Source organism: Lynx canadensis, chromosome B4 (assembly GCF_007474595.2).
Source record: "Lynx canadensis isolate LIC74 chromosome B4, mLynCan4.pri.v2, whole genome shotgun sequence".
NCBI classification, from domain to species: Eukaryota; Metazoa; Chordata; class Mammalia; order Carnivora; family Felidae; genus Lynx; species Lynx canadensis.
In genome coordinates, this window is record NC_044309.1 from 117,209,267 (window position 1) to 117,223,996 (window position 14,730).

Here is a 14,730-nt window from a genome sequence, read left to right on the forward strand (position 1 = left end):
GAGACTGACAGTATAATGGAAAACTGATTTCTATTAGCTAATTAATTAAAACAGAACTGTTGATCTGCTGAAGACTCTTCAGATTACACTTTATATTTTCTGTATAGAGGGAGAGAAAGGAGTATTAAATAGCATTACTAATTACTCTTCTTTTGATCCTCAAGTGTTTGTGTGTAATTGTCAAGACTCATTAAGACGCTATTTGCTATGGAGAAAAAAGAGAAGAGAAACCTCCTCTGCCCTACACCCACAACCAATCTGAAGTTTCTTCCCTAGATAGAGAATGCCAACCATGTTCCTAGCACACTGTTGCACGCTCGGGCTCTTCTGCATGTATTGTCTGGCTCTTCTGCATGTATTGATTTTCAGCCTTTAGAAGATGTTAGGATGGGAGAATGAACAACAGATCTCTCCACTGCCACTATTGCTTCAGACTCCCCCAAACACTGAGGTTTTTTCTTTGTAATTCATATAAGGCAAATAGTTTCCCTCTTTTCTAGAATATAGAGCCCCAGCACCTGAGATTATTAATCAACAAATATTATTAATTCAACAATTTTTTTTTCAACGTTTTTTATTTATTTTGGGACAGAGAGAGACAGAGCATGAACGGGGGAGGGGCAGAGAGAGAGGGAGACACAGAATCGGAAACAGGCTCCAGGCTCCGAGCCATCAGCCCAGAGCCTGACGCGGGGCTCGAACTCACGGACCGCAAGATCGTGACCTGGCTGAAGTCGGACGCTTAACTGACTGCGCCACCCAGGCGCCCCTCAACAATTTTTAATAAGAGTCTGTTGTGTGCAAGGCACTCTTCTGGTGTTGTCAAATAAATACATTAGTCAGTCAGCAACAGACAAACTCCCAAGTCATCAGGAAGCTTGTATTTTAGGGGAAAAAAACTAATAAGAAACATGATGTATAAGTAAACATTATACTTAAGTAAATTATATGGTAAGTTAGAAGGTGATCCATGCTAGGGAGAAAATAAACCCAGCAGCACATAAAGGGGATTGGGATCATGGGACTAGGTTAGGGAGTTGTAATTTTAAATGGGGTAATCAGGTTAGTCCTCACTGAGGAAACATTTGTGAACAGGTAAAGGTACAAGTTTAGGACATCTGGAAAAAGAACCATCTAGGAAGAGGGTACAATGAATGCAAAGGCGTTAGGGCAGGGTTGCCTAGCTTGGTGGGGGACATCTTTGTCAGTGTGACCAGAGCCGTGTGAATGATTGGGAAGCAGTAGGAAACAACATCAGAGAGGTAATGGGGCCAGTTTGAGAAGGGCCTTATTGGGCCTTTGTAACTTTGCTTCTTCCTCTGAACAAAATGGGGAGCCACTGGAAGGTTTAGAGCGGGGCTGTGGCCTAATCTACCTGTTTTAGCTGATCTGTTGAGCCTACTGTGTGCTAACTACTGTTCCAGTGCTGTCAACCTCAGTCATATTTTAGTGTGTGTGTGTATGTGTGTGTGTGTGTGTGTGTGTATGTGTGTGTGTGTGTGTGTGTGTGTGTGTGTGGTTGTGAGGTAACTAGGAATACAGTTTTGGACATGTTGAGTTTGAGGTATCTCTTAAATATCCAAATGGACTATTTGAGTCAGAAGCTGATTTGACTTCAGAAGAGAGATTAGAGCTGGAGAGAAAATCGCAGGATTTCATCTGCATTTAGATGAAACTAAAACCATGAGTCTGTTTCAGATAATCTAAGGGGTGTGAGTAAAGAGAGGGAAAAGGACCAAGACGTGGGACACTCCAATGCTGAAAATACAGGAGGGGTGACTGGGTGGCTCAGTTGGGTTAAGCCTCTGACTCTTGATTTCGACTCAGGTCATCTCATGGTTGTGAGTTCGAGCCCCATGTTGAGCTACACGCTGACAGTGCTGAGCCTGCTTCAGATTCTCTCTCTCTCTCTGATCCTCCCCCCCACTTCTGCTCCTCCTCTCTCTTTCTCTCTCTGCCCCTCTGCTCTCTCTCTCGCTCTCTCTCAAAATAAATAAATGAACTTAAAAAAATATGGGAAAAGAAGAGGAACCAACAAAGACTGAAAAGGAATGACCAACAGTATAGGAAAGAAACCAAGAGAATGTGGTGACTTCTAAGAGAAGTCACTTCTCTTCTAAGCTAAGAGAAACATTTTCAAAAGAGGAAGTGATTCGGATGCCTGGGTGGCTCAGTCAGTTAAGTGTCTGACTTCAGCTCAGGTCATGATATTGTGGTTCATGAGTTCAATCCCCACATCAGGCTCTCTGCTGACAGCTCAGAGTCTGGAGCCTGCTTTGGATTCTGTGTCTCTGTCTCTCTCTAACCCTTCCCATGCTCACACTCTGTCTCTCTCTTCCTCTCAAAAATAAATAAACATTAAAAACAATTTTTTAAAAAGGAAGTGATTAATTGTGCCATATTTTGCAGATGAATCAAGCACCATAAATCACTAAGTCAAAAACATGCATCTTTTTTTCACATTTAATAGCTCTGAAATTAGAATGCATTTTATGGTTGAGGGCATGTGACAATTTAAGTGGTATATAAGATAATGATGTCTTAGATTAAAAGTAACGTGGCATATGAGGACTAAGAATGGAACACTGGTTTAAGGCAAGTGTAGGCCACTGGTGACCTTGGCCAAAGAGTTTCAGTGTAGGAGAGGAGTGGGTTTAAAAGCAAATGAAAGGAAAAAATAAATAAATAAATAAAAGCAAATGAAAGGAGAGAAATTGGAATATTGACAATTCTTTAGATCATTGCTCTAAAGGAGAGTGAGAATTTGGACAGTAGCTGGAAAGGGCATAAACAGTTTTTGTTTTTTAAGATGGAGGAGAAGACAGTATGGCTATGTGCTGATAAGAATGTCTGTGGCAAGAGGACATTTATGATGTAAGAGAGAATGGCTGAGTAGACCAGTGCAGAAAGGATCAGTGGCCTAAGTGGCAGGATGCTTGGGTAGGTGGGAGAAATGGAGCTATAGGGTCTATATACACTACTTTGGCCGCCTCAGTTTTCTCTGTTAAGTAGAGGAAGCGAGGTCATTAGCTGGTAGGAACATCGGGGAGGAAGGGTTAGAATTTAGAAGCAAAAAGAGCATGAAATTGGTTGTCTAGGAGAGAAGGAGTGTGAATGGAAGGAAAATGTAGGATGATGACCAGGCAGCACTGAGGTTTGGTCAGGAACTTCAAGCGGGACCACTTAGTCAGACTGCATGATTTTCTTCAACCTTCTTCCGAGGCAGGGTGCACACCTAAAGAAGGTTCAACACTGGATTTTACCAGGGCTGTGGTTGTGCCAAGGAAGTATATATGCAAAGGAGAGGGCCAGGGAATTGAGGGTGTACATGGGCGAGATCTAATGATTGGGCACGGAATCTAAACTGGGTGGGTAGCATGCTTGTGTACCCATTCTCCTGCTCCTGTCCCAGTACCTCTAATTCACTCATGCTAAAGCAGAGCAGACAAGTGTGCCTGGCTGATGAACTCTTGTGGGTTCTCTGTGTTAATGAGATGTCCCCTCCCTTGCTCTCAGCACCAGGTTTACTCTCTTTCTGTGGCAGGGCTGGGCTATTGAGGCACAGATCACAAACCGGTGGGGAAAGGCAGAAGCACTCAGAACTGCTGGGGTACATCTGACAGTGTACATCTCTTGAAATAGACCTGCCATGTATGGTAGGTACCTCATGTCTATAGTGTATTCCTTCATCCAACACCAAACGAGGAATGCAAAAAAGGATGAAAACTAATAATATCTGAAAACAATACTTTACTGATTTGCCTTTTTTTTTGTTTCATTTTTTAAGGCACTTGATGAATTAATAAGTAAAGGATTGCCTCTAATTCTGGTTACAGTTGGCCAACCACATCTCCTAAATAAGTTTTCTTTCATTAAAGCCTACTTTTTAATAAGTGTGGCTGCAACAATAAATTGTGTCCCAGAAAATTCAATGAAAACAATCTACCATGGACTTGTTTCTGAGAAGAGTAGAGCAAACTTTCAAAACTTGAAAGGTAATCTTTTGTTTCATTTTTGACTTCTCTTTCTCCTCTTTCCCCAACTATTCCCACTCCACTCCCAATAATCCATATGAACAATCTAGTATACATTCTTCCATATTGTTCTCTAAGCACACTTAATGACACACATATGTGCCTATGTTAGGTATATGCATATCCATTTCTGTCCACATATATCAGTATTCATACACTTTTTCATATATATACATACAAAATAGGATTCATCATTTATTTATAAAATGATATATTTTACATTTTTCTGCATCTTATGTTTTTTATGCATAAAAGCTTCACTAAAACCACTTTAAGGCAACTGCTTTGTTTGTTCTGCTATTCTGGTTGTGCCGTGTTCTATGCTGAATATCTCGCGGCTTGTTCAACCATTCCACTATTGCTGCACATTCACTTTGTTTCTAGGAATAGGGCTGAAGTGCTACATATTCTTATCATGTAGTATATATTTCTATGGGATGAGATACCCATGGATAGGATTTATAGGTCATAGGTAAGTATTTCTCAACTGTATTGGATATTGCCCTAAGATTGTTTTTCACCGTTAAGTTTGGTGTTAACTGGATTCTTCATTGATGTTCTTTATCAGGTGAGGAACTGTCCTTTTTATTCATGGTTTGTTGAGTGATTTTGTCATAAAAAGGTGCTGGATTTTATTAGGTGCTTTTCCTGCATCTATTAAGATGCTTCCATGTTTTTTGGTTTTTATTCCATTGATACGGTTTACAACATTAATTGATTTTTGAGTGTTTAAGCCAACCTTGCATTCTTGGGCTATCTCGCATTTAGTCATGGTGTATAAATTCCTTTTATATGTTGTTGGATTCTGTTTGCTAGTATTTTGTTGAAGGTTTTTATATCCTTATTCATAATAAGTATGGTTCTGTAGTTTTCATTTCTTGAAGTGTCTTTGTCCTGTTTGGATATCAGAGTAATATTGACTCTGTTTTAAAATGTAACTTTTATTATTATTCGGGTATGATGAGGTCAACAGATAAGAGGATGGTGGCCATTAAAAACAGAGTTTGTTATTCAGTTTTCCAGGAGGAGGAGCAGGTCATTATCTGGGAGGGGCCACACAGAGAATCACCAAAGTCACTGAGAAGCAGAGAGAGCAGGAGGACAATGTGGATCAAACTCTTCCTAGGATCTCTCATGTTCTGAAATGCATCCCAGCGTTCTTCCATGCCAGTCTCCAGGCATTTATTTTTGATCTTTGTCTCTCTCTCACTTTCTCTTTTAGGGGAGAAAACCCAGCCCCAGATCTTTCTGCTGGGTCTTTCCCAATTCTCAAGCCCTCTTTCATACTCAGTTGTTTGCCCCAGAGCCCTTTAATTTAGGAGAAGAGTCAAGTAGGTAGTAGTTGGAAGAAGAAGGAAGTCAGATGTGTTCAATTCCATGCTATTTTGGACTTCCTCTTACCCCTTGACAAACTTAGTCTCTTTAGGTGGGTATTTTTTGCAGGAATTCCTAGTCAAATAATGATTTGTGGGGGTTTTTACCCCCTCTCCTCTGTAGTCTAGAAGTTCAGTTTTACTACAGCAGGCAGAGTCTGTGATCTAAATTATCTCGGTTCCTCCTGCTCAGAATGACAGGCTTTGGATTGTGGGTTTTTGAGATACTTGAGAATTGTGGATTTTGATGTTCTAAATACTCTCACTCTCTGCTCTTAGTGTGAGGGACTTATGCAAATCAGTAGAACTACTGACATTTCCAAGGAGATCTTATTGAAATATTATAAATATCTGGGAGACCCAAAATACCTTGGGGACCTTAAGGCGTCCTGTGATCCCAGAGGAGGAACCATTACTCTATATCAGTGGCCAATAATTTAAACAACATCACCAAGAATCCTCAAGATCCTTTCAGAATTATCTGATTTGTTGTAAAAATCATCCTCAGCCTTTGAATATATGATATTTAAGGACCGTTTGATAGAACAATATGTTTCTAATTATCATGGTGGGTTTTTTTAAATATGAAATTTATGGATAGTTTCCCAACTAATGATGAGTTTTATAAACTAGAATAAATATTTAAACTAACCACAGATATTCTTGGTTCTTCAAAAATTTTGTGTCTTTATAGAATTATGTTTAAAGGACGAGGGAATCTCATTTGGTCAGTTTGCAAAAATTAAAGATGACTTCACACTTAGCACAATAAAGGTAAGTTTGGAAATTTTTTCAAATCATATGAAACTGGTTACCAAAATGTCCACTATGAGGTCCTGGATAGGCTCACTTTCAGGGTTGTGTTTGCTCTTGGGAGACTGAGTAGCTTTTCTTGCATAAGCATGGATTGGGGCCAGAGACAGAGTCTACTCCTCGTGAGAAAATTAGATGCCCAGAGATTGTCAGACTTTGACTTTACAAATATGATTAAGGCACTGTGGAAAATATGATTCATTATTTGATGGGATTTGAGTATTCCATTCCCTGTTTCTCATTTCCTAATAATAATAGTGATGACAACAGCAACACAAACAGCTACCATTTATTCAGTGCTTACTACGTGACAGGCACTTTGCATGATTAATTTTTACAACTCTGGGATGTAGGTATTAATCATTTTTGAACTATGTTGTGCTGAACCGTGAGAAAATTGAGGCTTAGAAAAAAATTCCTTAATGTCATGCATCTAATGAAATGCAGATCACGTTCTTAGCCATTATACTCAGTTGCCCTAGTAGTCCTTGTATAATGTGTACCACTCTGTACAAACAAGTTTTTAGAGACCTGTTTTTTGAAGGATTGGTTGGTCCTTTTCTCCTTTGCCATGCTGGGTTGGTATTTACTATTGATTGTCTGCTATAAAATCTCATTATCTTCCCATTACCAGTTAGGTGATCATAGCTTAACTTGAAATACAGTCAATCCTCATTATTCACAGATTCAGTATTTGCTAACTAGCCTATCTGCTAAAATTTATTTGTAACTCCAAAATCAATACTCATGGCTCTTTTTTGTGGTCATTTGTGAGCATCACAGAGCATAGAAAAATTTCAGTTGCCCAACACACACTCATACATTCCTAGCTGCGCTGGACAAGGCAATTCTCTGACTTTTTGTTTCCACTCTCATACTGTAAATAAGAGTCCTTTCCATGGTCTATGCATCGCCATGTTTTTTGAATTTTTGTGCTTTTTATTGGTGATTTCACTATTTGAAATGGCCCCTAAGTGTAGCACTGAAATGCTGTTTATTATTCCTAAGAATACTAAATTCCTAAGAAGGCTGTGATGTGCTTTATGACTAAATGCATAATCCACGCTTATGCAATAAAAGCTTTAGTCAGGCATGAGTTTTAGAGCTATTAGCTATGAGTTCAAGGTTAATGACTTTACAGTATATATTAAATAATGTGTCTTTAAATATAAACGCACATTAAACAAAGTTATATGCAGATCAGTTGGCAAAAATATCGTGACCAGAGGCCAGCAGGAACTTATTCCTGTATTTCCTCTATGAGCAATGCTTCAGTGTTTGCTAACTTAGTGTTTGTAGCAACTTTATGGAACAGTTTAAGTACTATGAATAATGAGCGCTGGCTGAGCACACAATAGAGGGTAACTGTTGTACATGCTTACTCTTGCCATTACTCTCCTTTTTGTTTTCTGTTGCCTTTTTCCTGTTCACTGAGCTCTCTTCTCTGATGATTATGTGCAAATTTCCTATTTGGTCTTCCGTTCAAGGTTACTTTCTTAGTGCATGAAAAACACCTGATAAATAGGAATGAGCTATTATTTGTATTATCTCTAAACTTATGTGATTGTGTGGTATTCTTTCTTTAGTCAGCTTTACTGACAGAAGCTGAGGACAGGCTAAACTTCCTTGTGTCAGAGATGGAGCATGCAGGCCACAAGGACCTGTCCCAGTGTTCTGCTGGTGAGTTGGAGATTGCGGTAGAGGCCAGGCTTCAGCTGGCTGCAATTGCCCTGCAAAGACACCGGGCCGCATACAGGTGAGTCTCTTCAAGCACAGAGGAGAATTTCTTCCTCACCCTAATTTGTCAAATATACCTAGACTGTGTGTAAGTTTTATCAATTCCAATATTAATAGGGCATGCTTGTGTTTAATTATTCAGGGGAGTTTCATATATTATTACACTTAAAACTACAGTTCTAAACAAAGCAATTACTTTACTAAAGCATAAGCTAGGATGTTTTTTTTTAAGTTTATTTATTTATTTTGAAGAGGGGGAGGGAGGGAGGGAGAGAGAGAGAGAGAGAGAGAGAGAGAGAGAGAGAGAGAGAGAGAGAGAGAGAGAATCTCTAGCAGGCTCTGTGAATTCAGTGCAGAGCCCAATGAGGGGCTCAAACTCACGAACCGTGAGATCATGACCTGAGCCTAAATCAAGAGTTGGATGCTCAACTAACTGTGCCATCCAGGAGCCCCTAGGATGTTTTACAACATATAAAGAATGAACAAATTAACAGAGCTTTCCTTATGTATTTATTTATGTTTTTATTTTTAAAACTTTAATTCCAATAGAGTTAATATTAAAAACAAGCTCTATTATTAAAGAGTAACATTTTCTGAACTATGTTTTGCTGAACCATTTAAAAAACTGTTTTAAGTGGATAATTATTTAAATATGATACAACTGTTAGTATCAGACCTTTCATTTCACCTGTTCATTGATTCATTCATTAACCCAACCAGTATTGATTAACCACTGCATTGTTCGGCTCTTATCTAGATACTGAGGATACAGAGGGGAATGGAAATAGTTTCCATATCCATATGCTGAAAGATATATAAACAAGTAAGTGGGATAGTAAAACCACATGGACCTATATTTTCAAAACCTTCTCATATCATTTGCAATAAATAGCTCTATGATGAGGCCCCGTGACATTTCAGTAATGATTCTTTGAATAATGCACAGACTTATTATCTTCCATTCATTAGTTACATTCAAAAAATAATTTGGGGGCACCTACAATATGCTAGTCATGGTTCTTAGTTTTTGAGAGAAATCAATATCCCAGTACTGATAGACACTCACAGTACTGATAGATACTGTTAGATAGTACTGATAGATACAATTCAAAAATATTGAAAACAGGCCTACCCTCAGTGGAGCTTACAGTAAATAATAAATAGGCTGACAGTAAACTGTAAACATAGTAAATGAGTAAATTGTATAGTGTGGTCAAAAGTAATACGTGTTACGGAGATACCAGGAGTAGAGGCAGGGGGAGGTGGAGGGCTATCATTGTAAAATGGTGCGGTCGTAATAAAGAGTATGACTACAGTTTGATGTTTGATGGCTGACAGCTTTCAAGCCCCACCGCTCCCCCCTTCTCCTGCCCCACATCTGGGCAGGCAGATAAGAAAACCCAGACGCTTTCTTAGGTAGAGCTGTGAGAAAAAAGAGAAGCCCACCTATGGCTTCTGCAAAGGGGAAATCAATTCAGCAGAAATTTCCCTTTGCTTTGATGGGAAACACGTAATCATCTCATCAGTGTGAGCCTTGACCATAGACCATGCCATGATTAACCACATCTAAATTTGATTTTATGCTAGAGCAGGATAGATTTTTGGAAATTTATAATTTTTGTGGTTTCTAAACAGTGATGAAAATCCGTCTAGTCCATTTTGGAGCAGTGATTCTCAAAATGTGGTTTCCAGATTTCTAGGGGGTGATTCCAAGACCCTTTCAGGGGGTCTGTAAGGTCAGAACTATTTTTACAACAAGACTAAGATGTCATTCATCATCTTCATCGTGTTCTTATTTTCACTGATGCTTCAAGAGCAATGATAGGAAAACTTCTGGCCTCTTGCTGTGAATCACAGCGGTGGCCCCAAACAGTATTACTAGTGGCCATTACACTCCTTACTGCTGCGTGCTTGCAGTTAAAAAAAAAATGAAATAAAATAAAAATCCAGTTAATGCTTTTGATGAACCAGTAAAACCTATTACATTTATAAATCTCCATCCTTGAATATATTTTTAATATTTTGTGGGAATATTAAATGGGAAATACTCCTAAAGCATCTTTGCTGCATATCAAAGTCTGGTGGTTGTCTTGGGGAAGAACACATATGTGATTAAATGAGAGCTAAACAAGCAGTTATTTTCACAGAACACTATTTTTATTTGAAAAGGCAACTGACAAACTGGTTTTTCAGACTTGGGTGTTTGACAGGCATTTTATTGAAAATGAGCAAAATGAACATGCCACTTCTAAGGCAAACAACTAATAGTATCTGTTGCTAATGATAAAATCTGAACTTTTTCAGGGAAATTAGAATTTTGGAAAATTTCTATTTGTTACCATGAGCTTGACAGTTTTCTAATGCTTACATAGTTCTGATGAGATTGGGAGTCATTAATATTAACAAGCATCATTTTTTTTTAAACTGTATAATGAAATGTTTCAACATTAAGGGGATTTGCATAACTCAGGGAGTTGTTATATTCCAAATCACCAGTGGATATTGTTCCAAAATCCTGGTTAACAAGATAGACCGATAGGTTTTAATGTACCAGAGTAGGAAATAGCATCAGTGTGTGGTATTAGCTTTCACATTGCAAGAAACTTTTAAGAAACTATCACTTGTCACATTTTGGTGTAGTATCAAAGAATATTCACAATTGTTTTAAGAGAATATAATACTCTTTCTATTTCCAACAACTACCTCTGTGAGACCTAGTCTTCTTCATATACTTCAACCAAAACAGTATGTCATAACTTGAGGCGCCTGGGCGGCTCAGTTGGTTAAGCATCTGATTTCGGCTCAAGTTGTGATCTCACAGTTCATGAGTTTGGGCCCTGCCTCGGTGGGGAGGAACCAGCTTTGCATCCTCTGTCCCCTTTGCTATCTTCCCCACCCCCACTTGTTCCCTCTCTCTTTCTCTCAAAAATAAATATTAAAAAAAACCCACCAAATATGTCATAGCAGACAAAAGAAGGAGATATGAAAGTCTTCTATTAGGTAGATTTTCTCTTATTAAGCCAGACATTAAAGAGATTTGCAAAAATACAAAATAATGGCATTCGTCTTGCTAATTTTTGTTGTTGTTTGGAAAATATAGCTGTCTTAATAAAAATGCATTATTGATGTTAACATGTAATGGGTTTATTGTTTGTATTTTAAAATGAATTAATAAATATTAGCAGAGTTAAAAATTTGTCAGCTTAAGTTCTAATATGATAAGTATTGATGGAAGTCTGGGAATTCTCAATAATTTTTAAGGGTATAAATGAGTGCTGAGGGGAAAAAAAAGCTTGAGACACACTGATTTAGAGTATTGTTATATTAAAAAAATAATGTATGGTTATATTTATAGCTATCTTTGAGAATACAGTGGTAGCTGATTAATGGTAAATAGAATTAGCATAATAATATATCATCTTCCCTCTTGAAGTTTGAAGAGAAGGAAACTTTACTATGTGATTTCTTATAGAAAGTATATGATTTGTATATATAGAAATACATCATCTCCCTCTCTACAAAATATGTGACTATATGATTTCCTGTAGAAGAATGTAGAACTCTTTTCTCCAAACTGTTTCAGGGATCACCAGCAGCCCTAGAAAATATTTACCACTTACCTTCATTCATCCCCCTGCCCTCTGCATGAGGGCATGGAGGATATGAGTGATTTTTTATTTCTTTAGGGAGGAAGAAGGAAACAAGAAACTAAAAATTACAAAATGGCCACAGAAAGTAGTGTCATAATAGAACTTTAATTTGAAGACCAGATAGACGTATGCAAATGATATGCAAGTATATCAGAATCACTCCTATTTTAAATACAGGAACCTGACCCTTGGGACAAAACCTGCAAAAACTTTGATGTTGTTGCCTTTTTGCAGCAGAGTTGTCATTTGGGGAAGTCTACTGTCAAGATGAATGAGTTTCTCCTATGTGAACTTTACCCCCCACGAGCTTCTGTTTGGGCGCTGCTGAGAGTGTTGGACAGTCCCTTTCCCAAATGATGGTTAGCTTGACATTTTATGATACTTCTAATAAAATTATGTGTCAAGGAAATTGAAAGGCACATTCCCCAGGGTGACAGGTAGAGTGAGCTGCATGGATTTTATGAGAACAAACTGACCATTTTTGTCATGAATGTTAATAAGAAGTAAATGGGATCAAAGTTATTCAAACTGTATTTCTGCTTCTTTTAGGGCTGCCTCTCTCAGAGTCCTGTCTTTTTTTTTTAAATAAGTTTTCCTTTCTATTTAATTTAGTATCTAAATGGGATACCATTTGAGCCTTTTAATTTTGTGTCAGAATGAAACTTCCTTCCTTGGGGATTTTAGAGTGTTTATAGTGAGTGATCCTACTCTTTCTGTCTCTGCGGTGGAGCACAGACTAGAAACTTTCCATTGTGCATCTATGCAGTGCCAGGTGGATTAGGACACACTAGTACCGTTTATATTTTATTCATTAAGTTTTGGGGTTAGCAAGATCCCAAACCTCATACCTCATTTGGCTTGAAGTCAGAATTTCATCTTCGGAATCAGAAGGGTGGGATGGGCACCTCTGTCTTCTTCCAGGGCCCTCTACTGGCCATCCTGTGCTAGCCTTGAAGGCTGCTCAATAACCAAGGTGCCTTAGAAACTCTTAAGGATCCTTGAGTGGGGAGGGGTGTCAGGGAGAGGAATTTTCATTCCTATACACGTACTGAATCTGTGTCACATTTTGTGTTGATTTCTTGTTTGTTTAGTTTTATTTTAAAGAAAAGCAGTTAAGTTATATAGTCACGAACAATACCTTAGGAAATATTCTACAAATATCTAAACCATTTTAACAAGTCAGTAGCATCTTGGGAATTTAAAATTCAATAATCACAGAAAGCTTTATATTCTGGTTACTAACTTAGAAAAAAAATCAATTTGGTTACCCCTCATATTCCCTGGCCTACTCGGTCTACCTAGTGAGAACAGCTCGCATGTATTGAGCATGGTCTATTTGGTAAGCACTCCTATTTGCTAATAAGTTCACCCCACTCTTACTAGAATACCAATTCTATGAGGGCAGGGACTGTATCCATAGCCCCTAGATTTTTTCCTTGCCCATGGGAGGTACTCCTATGTGTGTGTATTTTTGAACAAATGAAAGAATAAATAGCTCATTCAATCTTTACAATGATCCCATTTCATGAAGTCTGCTAAGTAGAATGTAAGGCAAGAGGCATTAAAGTGGACAAAGAGAGCCTTTGCATGGATAAAAGGTACAGTCAACAATGAGTACGTAGCAATCATAAACATGGCACCAATAACTGTACCAAAATAAACAAAGCCAAACTTATTAGAACTGTGGAAAGACCGAGGTCATGCTATAGGCAACAGTTAAGAGGGCAGGCACGGGAGCCAGCTGCCTGGGTTCTAATCCCGCCCCCTTCTTTCTAGTTGTGTCATCTTAGGCAAGTCATTTAACATTTCTGTCTCCATTTCCTAATGTATAAAATAGTGATGATAATAGTAGGATTAAAATTGTGATGATAATCCTTGTAGGATTGCGGAGGGGATTGAGTAAATTAATTCACCCAAAGCACTTAACACAGCACCCGACAGGTGGTAAACACTCGGTAAATACCAGTTATTGTTTTTTAAAGGATTCTGGAGAAAAAAAAGAAAAGAGAGAAAGTCTCTTGGCAGAGTGTGTGTGTTGGCACAATGTTTTCAGCTTTTAATACAACAAGTTGACAAAAAAGAAGATTTAAAAATAAAATTTAAACGTTGAGCATATGTACACACTCTAGGACCCTACAAGCAGAGACTATACCTCCCCAGAAGCATGCTGGACATGGATAAAGCTGACCTATACTAGGCCAGAAACCTAACTGACCCACGGTCCAGGGACACGGGAGGCCTCTGGGACGTATATGGAGGAAAATGGTTTGATCTGATTTACCTCTTGATGAGGTCGCTGTGACTGCTGTGTGGAGAAGAACAGGGCTGCAGGAACACGAGCCAGAGCGGGAGGCTGGTCAGGAAGCTCCCAGTCACGCAGCCTGGAGAGGATGGTGGCGTGGATGAAAGCGCTAGCACTGGAGGAGGTGAGGAGCACCTCACCACCTCACCTGGCTGGTATCTGTGTTTTGAAGGCGAGGCTGACAGAACTCACTGATGGATAGAACATAGAATGTGAGTCGGTGAGGTAGCAATAGCGATTCTGGGCTCTGCTTCTGTGTTGGAAGACGAAGGAAGAGGAACGGGTTTGGCATAGGAGGAAGAAGCCAGGGGATCTGCTTTTAACCTGTTCTATCAGTTTCCTAGTTCTGCCATAACAGAGCACCAAAAACTCAGTGGGTTCAAACAACAGAATTTTATTGTCTCACACAGTTCTAGAGTCCATGCTCTAAAATCAATGTTCTTGGGCCATGTTCTATCTGAAGGCTCTAGAGGAGAAGCCTGCCTTGCTTCTTGTAGCTTCTGGTATTTGCCAGCAGTCCTTGGCATTTGTTGGTTTATAAAGGCACCACTCTAGGCATGCCTGTCTTCTCCCTGTGTGTCTGCATGTCACCTTCCCTCTGTGCATGTCTGTCTCTCCAAATTTTCCTTTTTTATAGGGACAGCAGTCATATTGGGATAGGGTCCACCCAAGTGGCCTCATTTTAACTTGATTACTTCAGAATACTACCATTCTGAGGTACTGAGGATTAGGACATCAACACAATTTTTCTTTTGAGGGGACACAATTCAACTCATAACACCTGTTAAATGTTATTGTCTATTAACTATTCAAGTGAGAGC

At 38.8% G+C, this 14,730-nt stretch overlaps 1 protein-coding gene across 1 annotated transcript in view; it reads left to right on the forward strand.

Moving 5' to 3' along the window:
* CFAP54 (cilia and flagella associated protein 54) overlaps positions 1-14,730 on the forward strand; it is a 353,980-nt gene that overhangs the window by 196,349 nt on the left and 142,901 nt on the right. The window contains exons 49-51 of the mRNA XM_030323452.1: positions 3,788-3,995; positions 6,102-6,181; positions 7,807-7,976. Of these exons, the coding sequence (XP_030179312.1) occupies positions 3,788-3,995; positions 6,102-6,181; positions 7,807-7,976 (458 nt within the window). The remainder of the gene's footprint in view (positions 1-3,787; positions 3,996-6,101; positions 6,182-7,806; positions 7,977-14,730) is intronic.